Here is a 12,576-nt window from a genome sequence, read left to right on the forward strand (position 1 = left end):
AGTCGCTGCGCTTGGCGGCGGGTGCGGAGCGGAGCAAGGGCCGGTCGAGCGGCGGCTCCCGGGAGTCACCGGCGGACGGACGGGCGGGCGAGCGGGCGGCGTCGCCATGTCGCACGGGCACAGCCACGGCGGGGGCGGCTGTCGCTGCGCCGCCGAACGCGAGGAGCCGCCCGAGCAGCGCGGCCTGGCCTACGGGCTGTACCTGCGCATCGACCTGGAGCGGCTGCAGTGCCTCAACGAGAGCCGCGAGGGCAGCGGCCGCGGCGTCTTCAAGCCGTGGGAGGAGCGGACCGACCGCTCCAAGGTGGGCGGCCTGGGCGGGCCCGGAGCCGCGGGGCCTCGGAGGGTAGACAGGCAGGGAAACTGAGGCCCAAAGGAGGAGCAGGGTGGGCATCGTGCCTCCGTTCCAAGGCGACGAGGGCTCGTGAGGGAGGCGAGCAGAGAGGCCTGCTGCCTCTCCCTCTGACCATTGGTTCAGATGGCTGCCCGACGGCATCTCCTGGCCTAGGGTCGCGACAGCTTCCAACCTGAAGCCCAGGCTCTCTTGAAGACTCCCCAGAAGGATGCCCATGAGCACCAGTCTTTGAATTCGCAGTCCGGAAACTGCCCGATTCGAATCCTCTAGTTTAGAGGGTCTGTGGTGTTCAGAACACTGGCTGAGACCCAGAGCCTCAAGCTATTGGGACCTGGGGTGGTGGTGCGGGTCTGTTTCCCTTGCAGGTGAGTTTGTGGAACAGGGAGGCAAGATGCCTGAAATTGTGGGGTCTCACCAGGTGTTTGTCGCTTTCTCTCCCCCACCCACCCCCAGTTTGTGGAAAGTGATGCGGATGAAGAGCTTCTGTTTAATATTCCGTAAGTATTTCCTTGGTATTGGCCTCAGGTGAAGTAGGCTGTACCCAGTTGTCTCTTCAGATGGATTCATTCATTGACTATGCCAAGAGTGCACATCTGTTTGCAGAAATGGGGTAGATTGCTCTGGTGGGTTTGAGACAGAGAGGATGACGTGTGTGTGTGTGTGTGTGTGTGTGTGTGTGTGTGTGTGTGTGTGTGTGTGTGTTGAATTACTAATTGAGAAACTGAGGTAAATTTCTTGTGGAGTGACAGAATCTTTGAAATGACTACAAGTGACAGGTTGAGTAAATTGGGCTGAGAGAAGGAAGAGTTTTGCCCAGAGTCACACAGCTTTGTGGGATTTGACCCCAGGTAGACAACCTTCTCGTTTGCGTTCTGGCAGATTTACGGGCAATGTCAAGCTCAAAGGCATCATCGTGATGGGAGAGGACGATGACTCACACCCCTCTGAGATGAGACTGTGAGTAGCTAGGGCTCAGGCCCTCCTGGAACTCCCACTTGTCTTTTTCTGCTGACATTCCAGGGACAGGGAGGTGGCTCAGTGCGTAAGAATGCTTGCTGCACACGCATGAGACTCAGAATTCAGATCCCCATCACCCAAGCGGAGAATGGTGTGGCCACCGTGCTGTGGGGGGTGGGGATAGCAGGATTCTAGGGCTTGCAGGGGCCAGCCTAGCTCCAAGTTCAAAGAGCAACCTGTCTCAAGGGAACAGATGAAGAATGATAGAGGACACGTGGTGTCCACCGTGTGTATGCCACACACAGATAGGTCGGCCAGGCTGTATGTAGCAGCGCACACTCGAGATCCTAGCACTCAGGAAGCTGAGGCAGGAGGATTATTGTAAGTTCAATGGATTGACTTTGTTCTCATTTACATTGAAATGTGTGTATTGCTTCCTGAATTACATATGGAAATACGTTATTTAATTACTATATATATGAATAAAAATATAAGCTTTGCTTTATTATATTTGTTTGTTTTTTTGCTTTGCTTTATTTCTGAGAAAAGGTCTCATGTAGTCCAGGCTGGCCTTCAGCTTCGAACCCTACCTCCACCTTCCAAATTACATGTGTGTGCCACCATGCCCACATGACTTTTTTTTGTTTTGTTTTTCTTTTTTTTTTTTTCTTTTTTTTTCTTTTTTTGGTTTTTCGAGACAGGGTTTCTCTGTGGCTTTGGAGGCTGTCCTGGAACTCGCTTGGTAGTCCAGGCTGGTCTCGAACTCACATAGATCCGCCTGCCTCTGCCTCCCGAGTGCTGGGATTAAAGGCGTGCGCCACAAATGCCCGGCTCCACATGACTATTTTTGATGCTGTTTCTCACTGTGTAGCCCTAGCTGGCCTGAAACTCAGAGCTCTGCCTCTCTCTGCCTTCTGAGTGCTGGCATTAAAGGCATGTACCACCCTGCCCAACTGACTTTTTTTGTGTTTTGTAGTGCTGGGGATGATCCGCTAGGCCTTGTGAGTGCTTGGTGACTGCCCTACCACTGAGTCTCATCCCCAACCCAGTGGCTGTCACTTAGCACCAGCTGTTTATCTCTTTTCCAAGTGCTGACTGTGGCATTCATTCATTCATTCATTCATTCATTCAGTGTAAAGCCGATGCCAGTTGTTGATGACTTTGCAGTTTCCTTAATAACCTAGCTGCAGATTCCTGAATATTCTTTATACTGCTCTCGTTGTTGCATACAGTGACCATCTCTACACTGTTGTACTGACATGGAATTGCTCCATCCCAATCCGTTGGCCTCCTAGCAAAGTTCCATGTGGCTTTTGCAACACCAGATCTGTTGTTGCCACCAGTGGTCGTCCTCTCTTCTGGAGAGCTTGTTTTTTTTTTTTTATGGTGTTGCCTTCCTGAATGAAGAGGAATGTGTTTTGTGATGCTGTGGAGATGTTGAAAGTTTTCAAGACAGGACTAAGAACAAAGCTCAGTCAACACACTGCTTGCCTAGCTATCACAAGGGTAGAGTGCTTGTAATAATCCCCGTGCTGGGGGACAGGGGTCCCTGAAGCTCATCCCCTAATTGGTGAGCTTCTAACCAATAAGACCCTGTCTCAAAGAAGGTTGATGGCATTCCCAAGGATCACACCCAAGGTTGTCCTCTTAATTGCTACACAAGCATACAGACATAAATTCACACACATACATACACGTACACACACACACAAACACATTAAAAGCGTGGAGAGATAGCTTAGTGGTTAAGCATAATGACTGCTTTTCTAGAGGACACAGGTTCAATTCCCAGCACCCACATGGTGGCTCACAACCATTTCTTAACTTCAGTTCCAGGGATCTGACACCCTTTCTGTTCTCTGAGGGTACCAGATGCACAAACAAGGTGCACAGACTCACACACACAAGGCCTCATACATGAAATAATAAAAAGAAAGGAAATGACCACAGAGAGATGGCTCAGTGGTTAAGAGCACGTAGTGTTTTTACAAAGGACCTGGATTTGATTCCCAGCATTTGTATCAGGTGACTCACAGCTGCCTGTAATTCCAGTTTCAGGAATCCAGCTCCCTCCTTGGGTGTCCCTGACCACCAGTATGCATGTGATATGTACACATAAACTCATAAGGTACACACATGTACACATAAATGATAAATAAGTCTTCCTCATGCTGGATTGCCTTACCCAGCCTGACCGGGTGCTTGGTATGCCATGCTTTGCTGATGCCCATGGGAGGCCTGCCCTTTTCTGAGTGACTACAGAGGAGGGGTGAATTGACAGGGGTGGAGTGGGGGGATAGGAAGGGAGGCGGGAGGGGAGGCTAGAGTAGGGATATAAAATAATAAAGAAAAAAATCTTAAGGAAAAAATTTCAGATAGGCATAGATAGGATTGCTGAGAATTTGAGGGCAGTTGGAGCTACAGTGAGCTCCAGGCCAGTTTGTGCTACCATGTGACACCCTGTTACAAGAAAACATTTTTTAAAATGTATTTATTATGCATATGCATGCCAGAAGAGGGTGTAAGATCTCATTATAGATGGTTGTGAGCCACCATGTGGTTGCTGGGAATTGAACTCAGGACCTCTGGAAGACTAGCCAGTGCTCTTAACCTCTGAGCCATCTCTCCAGCCCCCCAAAAAACATTTTTATTTTGTTTTTAGGAAAAACATTTTTTTTCCAAGACAGGGTTTCTCTGTGGCTTTGGAGGCTGTCCTGGAACTCGCTCTGTAGACCGGGCTGGCCTCGAACTGGAACTCACAGAGATCCGCCTGCCTCTGCCTCCTGAGTGCTGGGATTAAAGGTGTGCGCCAAGGAAAAACATTTTTAAAAGTTTTTTTTTTTTTTTTGGTTTTACAAGACAGGGTTTCTCTGTTTTGGAGGCTGTCGGTCCAGCCTGGCCTCGAACTCACAGAGATCCGCCTGCCTCTGCCTCCTGAGTGCTGGGATTAAAGGTGTGCGCCACCAACGCCCGGCCATTTTTAAAAGTTTTAAAATATTAAAAAAAATTAACTAATTTGGGACTAAAGGTGTGGCTCAGTGGAGGACTGAGCATGTGTGAGGCCCCACATAGAGCCCCTGCCACTCTTTTTTTTTTTTTTAGAATTTATTTATTATGTATACAGTGTTCTACATGTACGCCCACAAGCCAGAAGAGGGCACCATGTGGTTGCTGGGAATTGAACTCAGGACCTCTGGAAGAGCAGTCAGTGCTCTCAACCTCTGAGCCATCTCTCCAACCCCCCCTGCCACTCTTGAGAGGACTGGAGTTCCATTCCTAGTAACTACATTGGATGTCTCACAATCAGACACCTTTTTCTGTCTTCCTTGGGTATACATACCTGTGTGGCATTCACTCACACAGACACATTAATAAAAACAAATCTTTAAATGTAGATCTCTAGGTTGAATCATTTTTAGGAACCTGAATGTTTGATCGGATACTTTTTGGAATACTGGCTTCAGTCAAGCTGGTATCTCCCTGTAGCTCTCTGTGGTCTGTGGAGCAAAGTGAGGTCATTTTCACACTGTACACTTACTGGCTGCTCCATGACTTCTAGACACTGTTTATCTTTATGCTTTGTGTGTGTGTGTGTGTGTGTGTGTGTGTGTGTGTGTGTGTGTGTGTGTGTGTGTGTGTGTGTGTGTGTGTGTATGCCCGAGTATGTAAATGTGTATGTGCACCACATTCATGCAATTGCTTGTGGAGGTCAGAAGAGTGTCCTGGATCCTCTGCAACTGGAGTTGCAGGTAGTTGTGAGCCACTGTATGGGTGCTGGGAACCAACATTGAATGCTTTTAATCTCCCCAGTCACATGGGTTTTTATTTGTTTTTCTGAGGTATGGTCTTTCTACATAACCTGGCTGTCCTGGAACTCACTCTGTAGATCAGGCTGGCTTGGAATTTACAGAGATCCACTTGGCTCTGCCTCCCAAGTGCTGGGATTAAAGGCATGTGCCATATGGCTCTTTCATTATTTTGGTTTTTTTGAGAAGAGGCCTCACACAGCACAAACTGTGTAGCTCTTGATCCTCCTGTTTCTGATTCCCAGGTGCTGGGATCACAGGTGTGTACTACCATACTGGGATCTTGTTCTGTAACACAGACTGGTCTCAAGCTCATGGCAATATTCCTGTGTCAGCCCCCACACACTGGCATTGGATCGCAATGCCTAGTAATCCCTTGTTAACCGTGTTTGTCCTACTGTGTTATAGGATACTAGAAGGTATTACTATAACTGCATCCTGTACTAGCCAACCATTCTTTCTCTGTGCTCACTCCCCTCTCAGGCTCTAGTACTTCCTTCTTTACTCTTGTTTTCATGAGGTCATCCTGTCTTGCTTCTAGGTATGTGTGAGAGCATGCAGCATTTGTCTTTCTGTGTTTAGTTTATTTCACTTAACATAATAGCCTCTAAGCTTGTCTACATTGCATCAAATGACAGATTTTATTCTTTTTATAACTGAATAGCATCCCGTAGTGTGCTTACCTCACATTTTCTCTATTCATTTATCTGTTGATGGGACTGAGTTTGAGTCTTTGTCTTGGCTATTGTGAACAGTGCCATAATAAGCAGCAGATGGCAGCAAGAGTGCAGATGTCTCTCTCATACTCATTTCCTTCCCTTTGGGTATTTGCTCAGTAAGGGAATTGTTAAATCATTTGGCATTTCTATTTCCTGTTTTTTTTTTGTTTGCTTGTTTTTAAGAATTTTCTAAAGTTGGGGCTGGAGAGATGGCTCGGTGGTTAAGAGCACTCACTGCTCTTCCAATTCAATTCCCAGCACCCACATGGCAGTTCCCAACTGTCTGTAACTCCAGCTCCAGGGAATCCAACATCCTTGCACAGAAATACATACAGGCAAAACACCAATGCACTTTGTAATGTGTAGTCTTCCTGATAGCTGCCTGGGTCCTGAGCTGTCTCAGCCCCCAAATAACACAGGAAACAGTAAAAGCTGTTGGCCATTTGCTTGGTTTCTTATTGATTAGCTCTGACTTAATTATTAACCCATAACTGCTAATCTGATCTGAGTATCCATGTGGTCTTCTCTTACCGGAGAGTAGGGTCTGGACCTCTTGCTTGTCCTGTGTCCTACATCGTGACTCCCTGTGCCTTTGTTTCCCAGAATCCTCCTTGACTCCTAGTCCCACCTATTTTGCTTCTCTATTGGCCAGCAGTGTTTTATTCATCAACATATATACAGAAGGACTTCTCCCATCATCTCCTCTTTTCTGTCTAAATAAAAACAAAGGTTTTAACTTTAACATAGTAAAATATATAACAAGGCAGTTATTAAGCAAGAACTATAAATACGATATTTAGTCCATTAACATTTAGCAAGATTTAAAGAAAATATTCTATCATCTATCCTATCTTTCTGAGTCTAAAGTCTTATATGTAACTTATCTTTCATCATAACTAAGGAAACCTATAATTATAGCTAGCTGTCTTCAACTCCATCAAAAACGACAGAAGGATAATATATAAACTCTAAAGTTGACAGAGACACCCTACTACCTGGACAGTCACCTGAAGTTCCTCTGTAATGTTTGGGCATCCATCTTCAGCCCATAGGCCGCAGTGTGTCTGGCAGACTTCTCAGCAAAGCAGGAAATTTTAAACTGTCTGCTTGCATTGGCAGTTTGTCAGTCATTTTCTGTGTCCTGCAGAACGTCTGGAAGACTCTTCCATGAAGCAGGAACCCTGTAGGATTGTCCCATCAAGTTCAGCAGTCACTTTGCTGTGGGTCCTACATGTCCAGTTTATACAGCAACAGTCAAACAGTCCAGGCAAGAGCAGTTTCTTGCCCAAATGGCTAATTTTGCCATGTTGAGAGCAAACTCTGTAACGAGTTTCTTCGATGCCCATCTTCCTCTCAGACATAATTGATGTGTCAAGAGCAGTTGTGTCTCACTATCATGAAAAATCCTAAACCATTTAAATGCCATATATTCTGTAGGTCTTTGAAAGGTTTGAAGAATATCTATCCATCTCAAATACATCTCTGAATATCTAGAAAACCTAACTATAAGTTCTGAATATTATAAGTAACTATAATCTGTACTTAATTATGCATTATGTTTTTTTTTTTTTTTTTTTTTTTTTGGTTTTTCGAGACAGGGTTTCTCTGTAGCTTTGGAGGCTGTCCTGGAACTCGCTTGGTAGTCCAGGCTGGCCTCGAACTCACAGAGATCCGCCTGCCTCTGCCTCCCGAGTGCTGGGATTAAAGGCGTGCGCCACCAACACCCGGCTATGCATTATGTTTTAAAAGATCAGTATAAACACAATACTTAAACAAGAGGAGAAATATACATATCACAAAATTGACCTTAAATTTGTATCAGTAAATGAAAATCCATACCAATACAAAGTATTCATTTTTATACCATAGCACATAAAAATAAATCATTAAAAAAAAGAATTTTCCATAATCACACCCCAGTTTACATTCCTACATACAGTGTTTTCTGTAATCACACCCCTAGTTTACATTCCTACATACAGTGTCTGTGTATTCCCTTTTCTCTGCTTCCTTGCCCGTGTTTATTTCTTGTCTTTCTGGTAGTAGCCATTGTGAGGGTAAGATGATAGCCCATAGTTTAGATTTACATTTCCTTGGTTAGTGACTGAATATTTTTTCATATTCTTGTGGCTTCTTGAATATTTTCATTTTGGGATTTTGAGGCAGGATCTTACTATATAACCCAGACTGACCTCAAGCTGGGATCTTCCTGGCTCTGCCTCCGAGTGCTGGAATATAAATGTGCACCATCGCACTCAGCCTATGTATCTTCTGAGAAATGTCTTTTCAGTTCCATTGTTCTTTAATCAGATTATCTGCTCTTCTGTGGTTGAGTGGAGTTCCGTGTGCTTTGAACATTATCTGTCCCTTTTGGGGTAGCTTACACATGCTTTCTGACCTCTAGGTTGGAACATGGACTTTTAACTAGAGTGCTATGCCGTCTCATGATGCTGCTTGTGAATGCGCACTGTTATTATCCTGCTGTGGATCATTCTTGGAAACACTTTGAAGCAAACACTTGCTTTCTTAAATGACACACATTCTGCTGCAGTGAAATTATAGCCCCTCCTTTGTGGGTGTGTTAATAAAATACCTGGAGGGATGTTCAGCTGAGTGCTGCAGAATTTGTTAGGTGTTTTTGTTTTTAAATATTTTCCTTACTGTCAGTTTAACTTTCCAAAACCTTTTATGAGTCTGTGATCTTTTGTGTACTCTTTTTGAAGTGGAAACCCCAATTGTATTGTAAGACATATTGCTTGGTACGGTGACCTTTAATCTTAACACTTGGCAGGCAAAGGCAGGGAGATCTCTGTGAGTTCAGGGCCAGCCTGGTCTACAGAGCGAGTTCCAGGACAGCCAGGGCTACATAATAGGGAGACACTATCTCAAAAAAAGAAAAGAAATATAATACGGTGTTCAGGTGAAACCCGCATGAGTGTTGGGCCACCTGATCTTATCTCTTAACTGTGTGTAATGTTTTTGCTGAAGTGTGCATTTTCCCATGAGAAAGCCGTTTTACTTCACATTTTAGCGTGGGCTGAATGTGCTGAATCGACTCTTTGCCATGCAGTCCCTGCATGTGACCCAGCTGAGTGCTCTCTGCCTTGCTCTTGGGATCTCGAGTCTCTTGAAGATGCCACTGGCTTGTGCTGTGTTCCTAGCCCTCCTCTGCTTGCTTTCTTGATGTTTTCATTTTCCTCCCTCCTTCTTTTCCTTTCTCTTCTTTCTTTCAAGGTGGGGTCTTGCTATTTGCCTAAAGTGGTCCCAAATGAACTTTGTTCAGATAGTCCTCTTGCTTTTGCCTCCCTGGTAACCAGGGCTGCAGGCTTACACTGCCCCTTTCAGCTTTGTTGTTGGCCTAGGGATGTTTATATGTAAATGCCAGCAAAATGCCATTTTGATTCTAACTTTTGATCTCCTTTTGATGGAACTGAGGCTAGTTGAGCAGTCAGTAGGGAGTTATAAAACACTGAAAAATTAATAATGCATATTCCTTGACTTTTCTTCCCTTTCCCCCCCTCAGGTACAAGAACATTCCACAGATGTCCTTTGATGACACAGAAAGGGAGCCTGACCAGACCTTCAGTCTGAACCGAGATATTACAGGAGAATTAGAGTATGCTACAAAGTAAGCATGGGACCTGTCCACTCTCTGTCTTTTCTTCCTTTCATTTTGGGTAAGGGTCTTGTTATAAAGTCCAGACTGACCTTGAACTCGGTTCTCCTGTGTGTTTGTCTCCAGAGTACCTGCTACCTTGCCCTGGCCTGTGCCATGGCTTCTCCCTTGATTGTAGTGAGCTTGCTGCCTGTGAGCCTTCCCTCTTTCTTTGGCCTGTGTCCTGCCCTCTGATCCCTGGAATCGAGTTACAGTAGAGGAAGCTTGGTCCTTGGCATGGCCAACTTTTGGCAGGGATCACAGCACATCACGGACTTGTTAACTTGGAAGTGCTGGGCAGTCCCGGCTGAGCAGCTAGTATAGCTTAGCAAAAGTGTTTGCAGAATTCTGCAAAGTGGGCTTTTGGCGGACTCTGTTACCTGTGCCCACCTGGTCTCTTCTTTGATGTTCTCCTAAGGGTGAAGTTGACATGATAAACATGGCTTAGAACCCTGTTTGGTCACACATCATTCCTGTTTCTTGAAGCCAGGAGCATTGTATGTTCTTTCTTTCTTTCTCTTTTTTTTTTTTTTTTTTTTGGTTTTTCGAGACAGGGTTTCTCTGTGGCTTTGGAGGCTGTCCTGGAACTCGCTTGGTAGTCCAGGCTGGTCTCGAACTCACAGAGATCCGCCTGCCTCTGCCTCCCGAGTGCTGGGATTAAAGGCGTGCGCCACCAACGCCCTGCTCTGTATGTTCTTTCTTTTCTTCTTCTTCTTCTTTTTTTTTTTTTTTTTTGAGACAGTCTTGCCATATATCCCTGGCTGGGCTGTTCTTCCTGCCTTAGACAAGTTCTGGCAGATATCTAGTAAGTGTTCACAGCATAAATTGCTGCTTTGAAGGAAACTGGGGTGAAGGACCAGGTGTCCTCTGATATTTGCCTGCAAGTTGGGACTGAACTGTTGTCTTCCCTGGTGGTAGGATGCATACCACATGGTAAACTGTCTTCTCTCCCTCTTCCTTTTCTATCCTTTAGAATTTCCCGGTTTTCAAATGTCTATCATCTTTCTATTCATATTTCAAAAAACTTTGGAGCAGATACCACGAAGATCTTCTACATTGGCCTGAGGGGAGAGTGGACTGAGGTAAGAGGGATTGATAAATGTGTGTCTTCACCCCATGGGGCAGCAGCTCCAGAGAAGAGCGACTAAGGTGTTGCTTGTTCCATCTGTTTATAATTTTTCCTTCTTTTTTGTTTGCTTTGCTTTGAGACAGCCCTAGCTGGCCTAGAACTGATTATGTAGACCAGGCTTGCATGGGTGTCACAGAGATCTACCTGCCTCTGCCTCCTGAGTGACTGGCTTCTTAATTTTTCCTGATTTCATCATAATAACTTTCTTTATTGGATAGATCCAAGTTTTTTATTTTTCTAATTCATGTATTTTATTTTCATATGTATTTATGTATATATGGCTATAAGTATATGTGTGCTATAGTATGTATACCTCACAGGACAACTTGTGGGAGTCATTTCTCTCCTTCTACCATATTGGTTTCAAGTGTAGAACTTAGGTCATCAGGCTTGGCAGCAGGCACCTGAGTCGTCTTGCTGGCTCCATATAGGTATTAAGTGAATTTCTTCTTCTTTTTTTTTTTTTTTTTTTTTTTTTTGAGACAGGCTTTCTCTGTATTGTTTTGGAGGCTGTCCTGCAACTCACTCTGTAGACCAGGCTGGCCTCGAACTCACAGAGATCTACCTGCCTCTGCCTCCCGAGTGCTGGGATTAAAAATGTGCACCACCTGTGCCCGACTTTAAGAGAATTTCTATCAGTTCAGTTTTGAAGTTTCACATTTTCATTAGTATTGACAGAGGGTGTGGGTGTAGCTCAGTGACTTGCTTAGTATGTAGGAGGCCATGGGTTGTACCCATCACACATTATGACAGTTCCTTGTTCTGGGCATCAGAGGTGGTAAGTTCCTTGGACAAGTTCCTGTTCTCACATGGATTTTCTTGGCTGCTGAGAATCCTTAGTAGCAGACAGTGGTCTTTGCTGGCTTCTCAAGATTAAAGTGTCAGCAGAGGGAGCCTCAGAGAGGGTGTGGCAGGCAGTCTGACCGAAGATGCTGCATTGTATGTGCTCTGGAAAAGGAAGGCTCCTTAGTGGCCGCCGACCTCACCTTTACTTTTGCTTATAGCTTCGCCGGCATGAGGTGACCATCTGCAATTACGAAGCATCAGCTAACCCAGCAGACCACCGGGTCCATCAGGTCACCCCACAGACACACTTCATTTCTTAAGGGCTGCCCAGGCTCCTTCAGGTGCACTGTGAGTGAAGATGTGAGACCACCTGCTGGGAAGGACTGAGGAGGCTCCAGCAAGAGTTGCCTGCCCACAGCCTCGGCCAGGCTCTGTCTTGGGGTTGCTGCAGGAGCCTGGCCTGTGGAAGCTGCCTCACCACCAGGAGCAGTGTGGGTGCCAAGGGACAGTTGTTCTCTAAGGCACTGCAGAAAAGGGCTTAGACTGAGTGGCATCTGGAAGTCATGAATAACGTTTGCTTTTCTAGTCAGTGTGGCCATGGGATCCCAAGTGTCTTGTTGCTTGTGGCAAGTTTTTTGTGTGATTTGTCCTTTTTAAGAAAAGGAAGCTTCCTTGGCTGCAGGAATCCTCCTGAAACCCGAGTTTTGTGTCTGTGTTAGCCATCAGGAAGATCTCCAACTAGAAACACATGTCCCTGCTCCTCCTCCCTGTCATTGCTCAGCATTTGTGTCAGGGTGCCCAGCTGGTGTCATATGTCACATACAAATGTCCCATGATGGTGGTTGGTAAGGAATGAGTCTCCTGGTAAATGACCACTTGGGGGGAGGTCTCCTTTCACTGTCTAGCCAAGCATGTGGGAGAAATGGAGTAATTTTCCTTTGTGGGTGACCTGGTTGGAGTGAGATTGGGATTTACTAGAAATTACCCCTGGGACCTTATTGGTGTTTACTTGCTTCTAACTTGTGTTGTAAACTCAGTGCTGGAATCTGGAGATCCTAGTTTTTCTGTTCATGGCTTTTATTCACTGTGACTAATGAGCTTCCTAATAAATTCTTGTCAGACTTAAGTTCATCTTTTCTTCTGTGCTCCTAGTACTGTGAAACTTACAA

The 12,576-nt window shown here is 45.4% G+C and overlaps 1 protein-coding gene across 2 annotated transcripts; it reads left to right on the forward strand.

Moving 5' to 3' along the window:
* Pithd1 (PITH domain containing 1) lies at positions 1–12,533 on the forward strand. Of its 2 annotated transcripts, XM_040756350.1 has the most exons (6): positions 4–304; positions 809–852; positions 1,235–1,312; positions 9,361–9,465; positions 10,466–10,574; positions 11,626–12,533. In XM_040756350.1, exons 1-6 carry the CDS (start codon positions 107–109, stop codon positions 11,725–11,727), a joined length of 636 nt encoding a protein of 211 aa, XP_040612284.1. In that variant the 5' UTR covers positions 4–106; the 3' UTR covers positions 11,728–12,533. The 2 variants fall into 2 exon arrangements, with proteins under 2 accessions (XP_040612285.1, XP_040612284.1); XM_040756351.1 differs by lacking the exon at positions 1,235–1,312 and having other exon boundaries at positions 1–304.
* Positions 12,534–12,576: the final 43 nt, after the last annotated feature.

This window comes from Mesocricetus auratus, unplaced genomic scaffold (assembly GCF_017639785.1).
Source record: "Mesocricetus auratus isolate SY011 unplaced genomic scaffold, BCM_Maur_2.0 Super-Scaffold_100014, whole genome shotgun sequence".
Classification (NCBI taxonomy): domain Eukaryota; kingdom Metazoa; phylum Chordata; class Mammalia; order Rodentia; family Cricetidae; genus Mesocricetus; species Mesocricetus auratus.

Excerpts from the sequence above, each read along its gene's own strand:
- Pithd1 (XM_040756350.1), top strand. The coding sequence starts at position 107 with ATGTCGCACGGGCACAGCCACGGCGGGGGCGGCTGTCGCTGCGCCGCC. Across the intron at positions 305-808 it reads AGCGGACCGACCGCTCCAAG|TTTGTGGAAAGTGATGCGGA; the intron begins GTGGGCGGCCTG and ends ACCCACCCCCAG. Across the intron at positions 9,466-10,465 it reads GAATTAGAGTATGCTACAAA|AATTTCCCGGTTTTCAAATG; the intron begins GTAAGCATGGGA and ends TCTATCCTTTAG.